This window comes from Hirundo rustica, chromosome 2 (assembly GCF_015227805.2).
Source record: "Hirundo rustica isolate bHirRus1 chromosome 2, bHirRus1.pri.v3, whole genome shotgun sequence".
Taxonomy (NCBI): domain Eukaryota; kingdom Metazoa; phylum Chordata; class Aves; order Passeriformes; family Hirundinidae; genus Hirundo; species Hirundo rustica.
Window position 1 is genome coordinate 55,437,072 of NC_053451.1, and position 14,588 is coordinate 55,451,659.

Sequence of the window (14,588 nt, forward strand, 5' to 3'; positions counted from 1 at the left end):
GTATTACAACAATAAAACCCTGGAGAAAAACAAAACAAAATCAGCAATAAAAAAAGTCCGGTAATGTACCTGACCTTCACTGTGAACAGCTTATTAACAGTTTCCATTAGGCAGAAATCACTATTTTTGCTTTGTTGATTGTTTCAGCTTTGTTTCTTTATGGATTCTTTTATTATGCTAGTTATGCACCTGCACCAATAAATGCAGATGGAAGCAGGATATTTCAATAGTCAGTAACTTTCAAAAATTAATAAATAAAAAAATGCAGAAGATAAGAGAGAGCAGCAAAATTAACTGCTGTTTGAGTACAACTTTTACAATTCTTGAATATAAAGCAGGTAAATAAACCTACACTGAAAATAGTTCTTGGAATTAATATCATGGGAAATGTAGTTTTGCCAGAGTAGAAGAGAGTGAAACTTCACTCATTGGCTTTTGACACTACATACTCCAGACAAACCGAAGTGCATCCTCTGAGGAATTGAGTCTCATAAACATCTCCTGGAGAGTATTGTCTTTTGTCCTTAGCCACCTGGGGCATTCACCATATACTCATGTTTCTGAAAACATAAAATTAAGTAAATTATATATGGAACACCTACCATTGTCACTGTCTCCTTCAGATGGGATACTGTAGCTAAAGCTGTCCCATGTTTGTGCCTGTGTAAGTGTGTTGAAGGAAATAGGAGGAAAACTGAGGGATGGGTCTGCTGGAGGGGAGTGACAGCCAGTCCAGCCATGGTGGTAAGAAGGACCGGAGTGGGGATAAAAGTGGGCAGCAGCATTTCATATATGGCATTAGGATTGTATGGTGATGGCAAAGATGTAATTCAAAGGTGATTAATACAAAATGCATCAATTTTGAGAAAAGAATGAAAGATGGGGCAGAATAAAAAGAATGAAAAGTTAAATGTTAGTACTTGCAAATCATACATTATATGTGCAGTTAAGGCTATATGTTAAGCTTAGCAAGATCATTGTAACCGTAGCACACCACACAACTTGTTACAACAAAGTTTTAAGAAAAAGTACCCATAGACTTTACCTTGTAACCTGATAAAAACCTTGACTCTGAATCAGACAGTAAATATACCAGCTGTGAAGTTTCAAGAAGAAACTTTCACAGAATAAGAATTTTTATATATTTGTGTAACTACATAATAAGTACACCTCTCATAAAGACAAAGAAAATTTACACATCCATATGAAAATATTACATTACAATTTCCCAGCTGATTTTGGAAGTAGCAATTACATTATCACTTGGATTCTCATTTGTTGAAGGATGTTCAGTAAGCACATGTAACACAGATGTTTTCCTTTAATTTTAATTCACTTAATTATAAATGAAGCACCACTAACTCCTAGCAATACATTCAAATCTGCAGTAGATCCACCATGCTATGTAAGTATTGGTCCTCCAGGAAGTTTTACAGGCTTCCCAGGGTCAAGAAGAGGCATAGAACACACCCAAAGGCTGATCCTGAGTTTGTGCAACAAGCTTTGGCAAACTTGCACCACAGACAGTCTTCTAACGAACACAACATCATGAATTATTCGACTGGGGTCCCTGAAGTACACAAAATTGTACATTTTCACAGAAGTAGCGACAACCTGCAGACTATTTACCAGATGACCGTAAAGCACATCATGCCTACAGGTCATGACCATCCGTGAACCCATTATGGAGCTAAACTGGGGCAGCAATACAGTCCCTGCTCTCCCTATCCATTCTGCCTTCTCTCCATTAACTAGTCGCAACACCACTTCTCACTGATCCTCAGATCCTTCTGTGGAAATTTTTATTCCTTCTCCACCACATCTACTCTGCGCTTATGTCTCTTGTCTTGATAGTGGCAAGGATTTCTGCCCAAACCTTCTTCAAACCTCCATTCTACAGTGCTTCATATCTGGATACCGACACTGTTAAAACACCTCCTTTGTGAATCTCTTCAGCACATCATCCATCCTTTCAAAGCTTCACACTGGATTCTTATTTTCTGACAGAGATTTAAATCTCTTTTCTGCCTTTTACAGTGATGACGTTCCTTAATGAACTCTTCCTGTATCTGACCACAATGTTCCTTACCAAGTCTGCAAAAAAAATTAATTCACTCACTTCTTGTTTTTCTACATGTATCTCCACATTTGTCTACTGAATCCTACACACAAGTGACATTCATGTTCCTCAGACAAACCTACCTCTGCTCTAAATACTAAACTATAAACATAAAACCATTTAAGATTGCTGTGTAGATCTAAAAGCAACTAAAAACACTTAAAGAAGACCACTTAGAAGAAAGTCCAAAGTAAAGTTTCAGTAAGCGCAGAAAAGTCCCTCTTTTCTACCATTCCAAACTAATAGTCAGAAGCAACTTAAACACGTAGGATTTTTCCTTCCTACAATTTTGGAATCTGTATTAACATGATAATAATTCAGATAGTGTCACATAAAACTTCACCTTAAACTTCTTTTCAGTGTTCCACAGCTCTCTTTCTTTCAACTTTCCCAAGACCGGGTCATTGCTTCTGGCTATTGGGACACCAGATCAGCTGAACTCAAGAGTCAGCACAATTTAAACCCTGAGTCAATATTGGGTAACAACACAGATTTACAGCAAAAGAGAAACAGTCTGACTCTGGTAGCAATCAACTATTTTCCCAAGTACAGAGATAATGCAATTGGAGAAGGAAACAAATGGAAGGAATAAATATCCAGACAGAAAAACAATAAAGAGCACTCAAACAAGAGAAAAATACAGTCAACTTTTAATGATCATTATATGTTCCAACGAACTTGAAATACAAGCACGTCTACCATAGATCCTAACATTGTGCTGCAAGCTCTCTACAAGTGACCCAGACTGAAGGCCCTAGATTCACAAGTAATGTTATACTACATGAACAGTTGCAAGGAGCAACTTCTCACTTCAGAATTCAAAGCGCTTTGTGACTTTGAGTTTTGTCAGAGCTTGCTTCAGCCTCTGACAGTAGAAATTTTTTTGTCTGTGTTGCTGTCACTTTGTTCAGCAGAAACTAAGAAACATAATGACCAAGAAATAACACAACACCAAAGGAAAAACAGCTCTTGATTGCAAAATGTATTAGAAGCTGTTGAGACTTGAAGGTCTGGTATATGAAAGATACCACAAGACCTCGGCATATCTCAGTTTCAAGAATTAGCATCACTTCAAACATTTTAATCAATTCATGGATGAAGGAGGGAGAATTTAAATTTATTTGCTTTTTGAGTGATTCCTTTTCAGAGAGCGAATGCACTTCCCAAGAGGAAAACTACAGCGCTAAGAAAATTGGTTCTGCTCAATGGTATTGTTTTAAGGTTCTCAAAATTAATGTGAATTTGAAAAGTCCATACTTTCTGAAGATATTTAAAATACAGAAGGAAATAACGTGAAAAAAGAAAAAATTCTCTGTCTTTTTACATTCAAAGTAAAGTTCTGACCCTAGGAAAAAATCTTTCAAGAAATGTAAACACATTCATTACCTTTCTAAACATTCTCTTTGGGTACTTTGGGTTCTTTCTGTCAGCCCTCAGATATGAGTTTTCCCAATGTTTTGCCTAGCTTAAAAATGGAAGTATAAAAGGACCTTCAGTCCTGAACACATATCAGTATGTACTAACACAGAAGTTTAAGCCACTGTGGTTTATCCTCTGGAAGCACTTACATTTGTGTGTGTACTTCACAAAACTGGAATCTTTACCAGAAGTCTTAAACAGTTTATTTTCACCTTTCCAAGAGACATAAACCATTATGAAATGATGAGGAGGATGAAAAATCAAACAGAAAGCAACACGAAAATAAACGCAGTGAAAATAAACTCTCAAATTTCAGAAAAAAAATATGGTTGCAAATATTTTCATTGAAAATTTGCCACTATTTTTTCCACAAAGCATGATGGACACATTTTAGCTCAAACACTTCAATGTTCTTTTAATGCTACACTTGGATTTAAGAGATTTATAGAACCAACTAATTCAAAGGTATGCTCTAACAAAGTTAAACAGTTAAAAGTCATTAAGACTAACTTCATTTGAGCTTACATTTTCAGTAAGTTTTAACATTTCTCCTAAGGCCATTAAGAACTGAAATGAAAAAAAACTATTAAAATGCACAAAATAGGCTGAAAAAGTTCCTGGGTCACAGAAATGCTGGACCTCTGCACTAGCTCAGGTCTATGACAATAAAGCAGTATATAATTGTCAAATACAAATTCCAGCCAGTGACAGAACGGTTCAAACGCAGAAAACTTGTATGAAGTTTTAAAGGAAATGCAATGAAGGAACTACAGATCTGACAAGCAAACGAGCTTTAAAAGGAAAAACATGCAGGCTTCACAAACATGCTGGTATTTTCAGTCATGTACTACTTCTATCTGTAAATATTTCTTATCTATTAGCAAAACTCCAGAAGATGAAACAATATGCAGCTTTACTATGCCTTTCCAAGGTTGCATTTTGCTACATGGTGCTACAGAGGTAATATACTGTATTTTTTTCAGAAACTGGATGTAAAATTTTACTATTGCCAAGTTCCCCTACTTTACCATGGTATAAATTTAAGGTAAGATGACTGAAACTAGACATAATCAGGAGAGAAACTGTGCAGTCATGGGTCTTAGTGCCTGTAGCGTCTCATATGGAAAGGAAAATAAATTCACATTATCAAGTTCAAGGCAATTGTAATGTGACAAAAGGCACTACAGTATTGGCATGCTCCAAGCTTTTAGAATATGTGAACTTCAATTAGTACAGTACAGAAAATCAGCAGGTTCTAACCAACTGACTTTGGTATTCAATGAGGTTATATACAGCTGCAATATAATCAGGGGATGAACTGTAGGACTCATGCACATCTAGTCTTCAATCATGTGACTTGGAGGTCTTGTTGCAAAGGACTGCAAACATTGCGACCCAGTCTTTCTAGAAATTCTTTCAAAAAATGAGTCACTAGGCTATTTTGCCTGGACCTCTTCTAGTCATTAAGTATAGGAAACTCAGGCACAGTATGCCAACACTCAGAAGTGCATGTTAAACTAACACTTGAACAAGAAGTCAGTCTTGCATATTCTTCCACAAAGCAGCTTCCAGCCCCCAGCAGCAGATTTCACTGCAGGCTCAGAACACAGCCCACATCCTGTGAAAGCAGCAACATGGCCTGGGCCCCTTTACTTTCACACATCTTTCTCTTGACAGCGATACTGCAATGTTGCCACTGGACTATGCAATATTACTCAGTGTTTTATTTTCAATAAATCCTGAAAGGACCCATTTGCTCATCATTTAACCCATATTTTAAATTTATGTAGAAATATCAAGATTTCTAAATCATCAGGAACAAGACAGAGACAGTGTTCAAGATTCCAACAACCAAAGAAATGTAGCTGAACAGATCTGTCTAACTGTACATCACAACCACCTGAGAAACTTAAAGTATCTTCCTTCATAAAAAACCAGCTTTCTAACACTTAAAACCAACAAAAAGCCAACTAAATCTATGGGTACAATTTCATAAACACTTTCACAATGTTTCACCAGCAGTTCCACAAACTGCTGCCACTATTACCAAGTATTTTGTTATGGAAACTACAAGCTTGTGGGGGTTTACTATCACTTGATTAAAAGCATTTGTGGTGTATGAGAGAAACCAGACCTATGGTCTTAGTATGCTGAAACATACTGAAAACCTACAGCTACTCAGTAGAGGTGACATGGCATTAATATTGACCATCTCAGCACAGAGAAGACAAAAAGTGAATTAAATTGTGTAGCTAATCCAGTTTTTAAAGGAAGCTGTTATCCAAGCCTTCAAATACATCTCTAAGTTTTTAGAGGTTTTTAGTCATTACTTGCTTTTAGGTTTAGTTTGTTTGTTTGTTTTCAAATAAACTGCTGCTTGTTAAAAGACTGGTGGTTATGCAGACACGGTGCATTGCAAATTCATTGATCTCAGTTGCTGGCTGAAGTAAAGATGTAACCTTTCCATAATGCTTGATCTTTACTCAAATGTAACTACTGACAGACTCAATGAAGTGAAAAATGTTCAGAGCAATGCAAGTGTTTTCCAAAATAGCCTAATTATTTACATATTATTTCAACAAAATCTAAGCCATATCACCACATACCAATCAAGCAAAAAATCATATTTCAATTAGTATGCCAGCACAGATGATAAATACGTATATGTATATAAAAATATGTGTAGTGATAGCCAAACACATATTTTTAACATACATATAATTATATACAACACCCACTAGTAATGGATGAAAATTGATCCATATATAATGTGCCAAATAAATACATCTTACAAATTCAACCTTGATTCAAAACTAGAGAACCATAAAACTTTCTAAGCTTCCTCTAACTGTTGTACAGAAAAAGTTACATTGCTTTTTAAGGGGGAAAAATAGAGATATCTAATAATAGCAGAGATGTAAAAAACTCCAAACCAGTACACACAAACTGGTCTTCCACATTACCTGATCGTGGTTTCAGGCCAAAAGGGATTGTGGTATTTGTAGTAGGAGACATTGTTGGGCTTTTATCCTTACTCTGTATAATTGAAGAACATACATCAAAGTTAGAATAACATCCAGAACATATCTCAGCATATCTGACCATAGGAAATGCAAAAGTTAACAAAACTGCATGCTATAACGTATTCCACCACAATGTGATCACAATATGGTCCCAAACCTACGATAATCTCCTTTTTTTTTTTTTTTGTTGCCCCTGTCTCTCTGCTAGAAAAGCCAAGTTTCTGATAAAAGACAGCAAGATATTCCCCTAGTTAATAAATACGCTCAATTATTTCTCACTTTTCTCCCATGTCATCGCTTGGTTCCATCAAACATACATTTTGTGGCAGAGTACATTTAAAAAAAACAAAGCAAAGGCTTTTTTTTTTTCCTTACACAAGTTTGTTTCTTTCACAGAATTAATTACGATTCTGCATGGTATTTTCCATGCAACACTGAATTTCTGCATTAAAAACGGAAAAGAGGAAATCGGCTTATGCCTCAGAGCAGGATCACCCCTGACCCTGAATAGGCTAAGAGTTGCAGCAGGAAGAATGGAGCAGCAGCATACAGGAGAGGGGGAGGTGTAATCATCATGCCACCAATGGCAACACAGAACGAGTCCAATGACCAAACTCCATATTGGGAATCCCATTTAAAAAGTGATTACACTGGGAGCTGGGAACTACAGAAGTCCCATCACCAAGACTTGGTGGACAGTGGCTGCGTGCTCAAGAATTTGCAAGATGCTTATGCCCAATCAAATATAGAGAGAGAAGCCTTAGTTCTCCACAAAAAAAAAAGAAGGTAAATAATGCCCATAAGGAGCTCCATATGGTTTATGATTTTTACCTTTTTGATCTTCCAATGAGATTTGCACTAGAAAGCTACAGGATCAATAAAATCAGATTCCTCTCTGAAAACTAATCAAGGACATGACAATTGTGCAAAAAGAAACTGCACTGAATCAATAGAAAAAGTGGTTGAACAAGGAAGAATTAAAAAAAAGAAATTTAACAAGTGCTTCTGAATGGAAAAAATATTAAAAAATTAATGTATTATACCAAACTGCATGACTCTGAAACAAGCTGATCAGAAAGTATATTTTTATACCCTACTAAATCTGAGATTAAAAGATTAAACCACACACCAAGCAAACCACATATTCATTTCTGAAGAAAATATCAGTCATATGTTATGTGGAATTCAGTTATGCTTCATTTAGTCTATGAAACATTCACATAAAACATGTAAGAGACAAACAAATGACATCTTACCTCATTGTGAGAGCTTTGCCCGCTTCTGTTCCAAACAATTACATCATTCTGCATATTTGGAAAATAAAAAAAAAAGAAGAGACAAAAAACATTTCAAAACCTATATTAGTGATACACTGCAATGGGACATTCTACTAATTATAGTCAGACACACAATAGCACTTAATTCTTTTTTTCACTGAAACAATTAATTTGCATGAATCATAAATAGTTCTATTGCTAGACAAAGAACATTTTTAAAAAAGAATGTGGAAACTATTCACACACATTTGCCATTAACTTTCTTTGCTTTATTACTAAGGGATTATAACTGCATTTATAAGATTTTCATGATTGCTGGTTAAACCAGCATATTTTATAATTAAACTATCACAAAGGTTTCCTTTGGAAATATAGAATTTCAATACAGATTTGAAGAGAAGTATTCTGCAAATAATTTATAATTGCAACATAACATACCTTTTGCTACATTGGAAACACGTACACCACACTGATAAATATGAAATAAAATCACTAATCCAGCAGCAATCGTAACTCAGCAGAAAGACAACTGGCATAAGTAAATTACAATTCAATCCTTAAAAATTTCCCTAGGGCAATTTTTTTTTTTTTTAACCTGACAAAAACTGGAAACAAAGAGAGCACTTGGAACACTAGGTCCCAACAGTCACAGAGCTTTCCAAAAGTTAGCAAGATGGGAAGGAAGATTACACACCCATTTTGCTTCATGACCTTTCTTGGCCATTTTTCAAGATTAAAAAAAAATTCTTCAGCCTTAGACATCTTTCATAATATTAGCTCAACCACTATATGACCTAAAATAAACAGGAGAAATCTTACTCATCTGATCCCGGCCAGTTCTACCTGGGGACTTGTATGCTTGAGCACTCCTATTTTTTTCAGAATTTTGAATTTGTGCTGAATTGAATTCATTTGGCAACACAAGCTCTTACTGTACTACACAGAACACACATGATGAAAAACCTGCTCTTGCAGGATGTGTTTCCATTTCACAAAGTGTGCCTAGGATTTTCACCTGATAGGACAGCACAGATCAGACCCCCCCCAAGAGATTCTGTTTCTTTTGGAGAGGTGAATTAGTGGTGTATTTTTGCTAAACATTTAATGAAAATACAGAGGCCAGTTTGACACTGAATTAGCCCTTTATGTTAATCTCAACAATAAAGTAAGAGCTGCTCTGCTCCAAATAAAGTCTGGTAAATCCAATGTACAATAATGTAACAAAGGAAATCAACAAACTTTATTTTTTGGCATTTTAAAGAAAAAGCAAAGACAAAATTAAGATTAATGAAGTCACAAGTTTATCACAGGAGTATTTCATATTATGATGATGATTATACATCAAAATAACTAAAAACACCCCCTATTTCTGGACAGAACAGACTAAATTAAGGTACTGCCAATATAGACAGCATCTTCTGTAATTTTGTTCTGACAATCTGCTTGCAAAGTGCAGTCACAAAATCCTTGTACAGCAAGTTCTGAAGTAATAACATATGCCCCAAATATTTAAATTCTTTTTTCGTAGTTCTACATCTCTGGATCATTAACAGGGTACAAATCTTAAAATATTTTTGAAACTTTAAAAACTATCATCTCAACCTATATACAGTCTGCTTGCAATATTAAATACAATAAAAACTCCTGCTGTTATCATAAATTTAAAAACTTATATAACTACAAGAACATTTGGGATAAGGGGAGAAAAGTAGTCAGGTACTGAATTTTCTTGAAGATCTAACTTTGAGATGACTTTTTCCAGGGGAATGCAATCCCTGCAACTACTATCATTTTATTGGATGTATTTATTTTAAAGTTCTTTCCAAAGGGATAGGTCTTAATAAACTTTCCATTCACAGTCCAATCTTCAGATTCATGCAAAGGCAAAAGAAAAGCCCAGCCCCCACACTGGGCCTAAACCCATTATCCCCACACACAAACTGACAGAATGCAATGATCCATTCCAAATGTTTCCACATTTATTGCATTTGGACACCTCCATACCTGGTTCAATGACCATTTTTCACCCTGTTCACAAGTTCTTGCTTCAGGCTTTGCTTTCTCCATAATCAAGTCCCTCCTCCTCTGGAATTCCAGTTCCTCTTCAGCATTTTCTCTCTGTAAAATAAATAACTTTTCTGTCTGTAGTACTGGAAAGAGAACTTTATTTTTTTTTTTTTTTAAATAACATCACCTTGAAGCATTTCTTACAAATACTGTGATAAAAAGCAGATAAATAAGCAGATACTATATAAGTTCCAGTACAAACAGCTGGATAATGTAAATCTAAACAAACTACTTCATAAACAACATCAACTCACCAGACAGGATACAGAACAAATAACAAGCAACATACATCACACTGTAGAACTCAAAACCTATACTTTAACTATATTCTCTGGACCTATAGTGACAGTACTCCAGAAAAACACTAATTTTTATTTTACAAAATATTTTGGGTTTATCCTTAATGAATATACTGTTTTCCTACACCAAAAGGTGGAGATAGGGAGGTCAAATGGTAGATGATGATGCACAGATGAACTGGCGTACAGGGACAGGGTGGGGAAACTAAAATGAAAAAGTAACAGATAAACATAGAAAAATGTTATATATACAGACACCCACAGACAAAAACAAACACCACAACAATTCCATAAATATGTTAAAGAAGAATTAGTTTTGCCCTTCAGCCTACTTACTTTTTACCTTCCCTACTTGGCAGATTATTAATTGACGAAATTGTGAGTTCATTTTCTGTCTTTCCCCCAGAATATTTTGTAATTATACGCTCATTAACGTACCTGACCAAGAGAAGACATGTCCATCTGCATTTGACCACTATATATAAAGACAAAGGCAAATATGTAATTCATTGTGTAGCAACTTGAACATGATGCAACTAACAAATTATTTTTTTCTAAGGAAGGTATATAAACACACTTTACTGTAGACTCCTGAAATCCTAAAACTGTTGCTGGTTCTGTGATACAGATTCACAGCACCGCTCTCTGAAATACCCATGCCTAATCTGCAAGGTTTGATATAAAAACATTGCACTGGGCCATAGCTTCGGTAACCACTCTGTTCAATATTTAATTTCAAACAAATATACACATGCAATACTTTTATAGTTATGATTTTAACCTCCTCAATGTCATCTCTTATGAGCTTTTGGAAATCCCTCCCGATCCTTCAGTTCAGTCTGAAGCATCATTCATGGTTTCACCTGCAAAGTACCACCCTGAGCAATGGCTTGTATCAAAACAGAAGGACCTGTTTACTACCAACAACCTTGTTGTTATCTAGAAGCCTGCAGATTTCTGTATCTAACATCTAGAAACCAGTGCTCAAATGGAAGCCACAGCCCTTCCTAGATATTTCAACTTAATTTACAGTGGCTGAAAATAAAGCAGTGAAATAGAAAATGAAAAAAAAGCAGGAAATATAGGAAAGCAAATATAGAAATACAATGCAAACATAGAAAATATTGAAAAAATATTGAAATCTCTCTTCCCAGAAACAAAATGCTCTCTATGTGCAATAGTGTATGCAGATTTTAAATTCTGCAGAACAGTAAACCAACAGTAACTGGACAAGCATTTTACAAGTTTAATAATTACACCCTCTAGCAAAAACAGCTTGAAAGAATCCCAGTCAGTGCGCATTAGGTGTACCAGCATCACCAACTGCTTCAGCTCCTACAGTGTTTTCTCCCAAAGGACCTTCAGTTTGAGATAAGGATGGTCCTGGAGGGAGTTAGTTATTTCAACTAGGTTACCTTGACTAGGCCAGAGTTATATGGATGCACAAAGGAAACTGGAAAAAGTTACAATGTTTGACATGCTCTAGGTTTAAGTTAAAAGCAGATGCCAGTTTTGTGCATCTTAAACCAAGGAGCAACAGAAGCATTTGAATTCCTTTCTGTACCTGGATAAACACAAAACCTCTTGAGTATGAAAAGAAAACCCAAAAAAACTCACGCTGCCTTATACAAAGCAAGTATATAACAAAATACCATAAAATACAGTAATTATATTTTAAAAAATTATGAGGAACCCATGGCCCAGGAGACTGAAAGTCTATAGCATCATTTGACAAGTACTGGGCACTCAGATCTATCTTGCTGCTTAGGTCTGGATGCTAATATACAGGAGGTGTATATTGAAAAAGCCTGTATGGCACTCAGAAAATTAAATATAAATACTCATATTTTAAGGTTAGAAAAAGAAAGTGCAGCCACAACCCCCTCCAACATGCTGTAAAAACAACAGCAGAGAAATACAGACATACGTGACATGATTGGCCACTTCTAAAAGTAATTTTTGAAATTTACTGTAGTGTTACTAATGAAAGTATATTTGTGGATAAACAAAACCCAGATTTTCTGTATTTTATTGACCTTCTTAATTTAATAGAAGTAGCTAAGCACGTAGGAAATTCTAAGGAAATGTCTGGAAACAAAAAACCCAAAATTGTAACATTTATCAGGCTAACAACTAAAATATTTTTGCTGGTGTTTTTTCCAAAACAAACATTTTCCTTTTATAACTACAACACTTTTCTGACAAAGTAATAAGCCTCATAGGAGATGCGGAAGCAATGGCACTAGGAAGCTAAAGGAACTAAAGAGATTTCCTAATTGTCTATTTCCTAATTTTACAACATTTTATTAAGCAAAAATAATTTTGATTCAAGAGTTCAAGTATTCTTCACATGATGCAAAATAAAGGCAGCTTACTGTCTCTCTAGAAATACTAACAGGAATCAATTTCTGTCCTAAAAGTACAAAAGTCTGCTAGTGAAAAAGCAGTTCAAAATAGGCATTTAAAGTAAAGAACAGTGTAGTCTCAAAAGCAAGCAGCTATCAAGGGAGGAAAGAGAACCAAGCATACTTAAGGTTGAAGTGACAGGGAGGTTTCTAATCTTCAGAGAAATGAAGCTGTAAACCAGCTACCTCATAGAAATAAGAATTAAAATGAGTCTTGAAATGAACTTAATTTTTAAGATGATTACGGTAAGAAAAGCAATAGCAAGCATCTGGACAGACAGAACTACTGGCACCACTATTTTCATACTTTTCCAGCAGGGCAAACACTTGTTTTGTTTAGCCACAATTCCAGAGCCATTCTATGTAACTCTGGTCACTTAAAATGGGCATCTAAATTATAAGAGCTTGCCTTCTGTAGTCAGGGAAAATCTAAATAACTTTCTTTGCCTCTTCTTTCTCCTTTGGATTTCAGAAAACTAAAGAAACTTCACCATTAATTCAGGCACCTCCTTTATATGCTTCATTGAATTGGCATGAAGATGGGCCAGAAGCCCTTTTCATTCCAACAACACATACCAAGCATGAGTGAGAGAAAAATTTATAGTCCCTAAAAGAAATGTGACAATCCTAGACAAAATTTCAGATAATCACATTAGTATACATGAGATGAATGATTAAGGGGTGTCTCCACTTCTGATTTTAAGTTTCTTTTGTATCTTCTTAATTTACTGGGAATTTTGTCTACATACTCGAGAGCAAATTGAGTTTCCTTCTAAACTACCTTGCACACACTGGTATGCTAACAAAGCACTTGGTAACTCCAGAGAGCTTTGAGCTGTTATTAAAACAGAACTCTAATCTAATTCACAAAAAAAAAATTAAAAAGATTACATTTTATTATTAAATCACTATATCAGCTATTGTAAGCATACCTGTTGCAATCTTGTAATAAATCTACTGCTTCTCTCAGTTGTTCTATCATTTCTATATCAATAGTTTGTTCTTCTGATAAATTTATTCTATAACAGAAAACAAAAACATTCAAAACAAAACAAAACAAAAAAAAAAAAAAAAAAAAAAACAAAAAAACCAAAACCCAAAACATACAACAGCAATGATCAAGGGTAGTCTGAATTTCAATGTGTGAGCTTCACCTTCCAACTGGCATGCAAACACTATAAGGGGAAGAAGAGCCGCTCTGCACACTGGGATGTGCTGAGTTTATGGAAAGAACTTCTGAAAAAAACTCCCCAACACTTCTCCAACACCTCACAAAGCCCCCAGCCTAATACATACATAAATAAATGTGGTGAAGTAAAACTTCTTGCATTCAATTAAACAGAACGACTCCTAAAACTGAAAATTTATTTACCAATATCTGACTCAGAAAGGCACCCATCCCATGCATTGTTTCAGCACAAATAGTAAATTCAATGAAGTTTTATAAGGGCCAGCTTGCTCTCTTTTGCTTTTCAACATTTATAATTCTTTTTGAGGAGCAGAAATGTAACCTCCCATTAGTTCTACCAGCAAAGCTCTGCCAAAAAGTATTTATTCTTTCCTCCCTTCAGGTTTGAGCTTTTTTTTAATATCATATAGGACTACACTGTTCAGATGAGTGACAGCTTCACAGTCATGGTGAATTCCCTTTCCTTATGCACTAATCTCAGGAACTGGTGTTCACTTGTTCTACTCTGGAATTAATATCTATAAACTAATGATTGCTTCAAGGCTAAAATTATGATAAGTAAGAAAAAAAGATATGTTTTCTAACTAAACTGATTTTTAAAATGTACATTAAATTAAGATCTTATGAGTTTTGATGATATTTTTTCAGCAACGCCTTTAATAAACAAAATATCAAAGTACCTAATTAAAAAAGATTGCATTCTACATAGACAAAAAATTATTTGGGCATACAAATTAATTAATTGTAATATAACATCCACTCTATTCAGCAATAAAATGTAAAACACTGA

At 35.0% G+C, this 14,588-nt stretch overlaps 1 protein-coding gene across 5 annotated transcripts in view; it reads right to left on the minus strand.

Annotated features, from left to right (window-relative positions):
• The window catches only part of LRCH1 (leucine rich repeats and calponin homology domain containing 1), a 117,256-nt gene that overhangs the window by 28,530 nt on the left and 74,138 nt on the right, over window positions 1-14,588 (minus strand). For 2 of the 5 annotated variants that reach the window (XM_040056814.1, XM_040056812.1), the window contains exons 11-15: window positions 13,542-13,628; window positions 10,643-10,679; window positions 9,843-9,956; window positions 7,818-7,865; window positions 6,502-6,574 (exon numbers count right to left, since the gene is read on the minus strand). In XM_040056814.1, the coding sequence (XP_039912748.1) occupies window positions 6,502-6,574; window positions 7,818-7,865; window positions 9,843-9,956; window positions 10,643-10,679; window positions 13,542-13,628 (359 nt within the window). Of the gene's footprint in view, window positions 1-602; window positions 708-6,501; window positions 6,575-7,817; window positions 7,866-9,842; window positions 9,957-10,642; window positions 10,680-13,541; window positions 13,629-14,588 lie in introns of all 5 variants that reach the window. The other 3 variants (XM_040056815.1, XM_040056813.1, XM_040056816.1) reach the window with 2 other exon arrangements.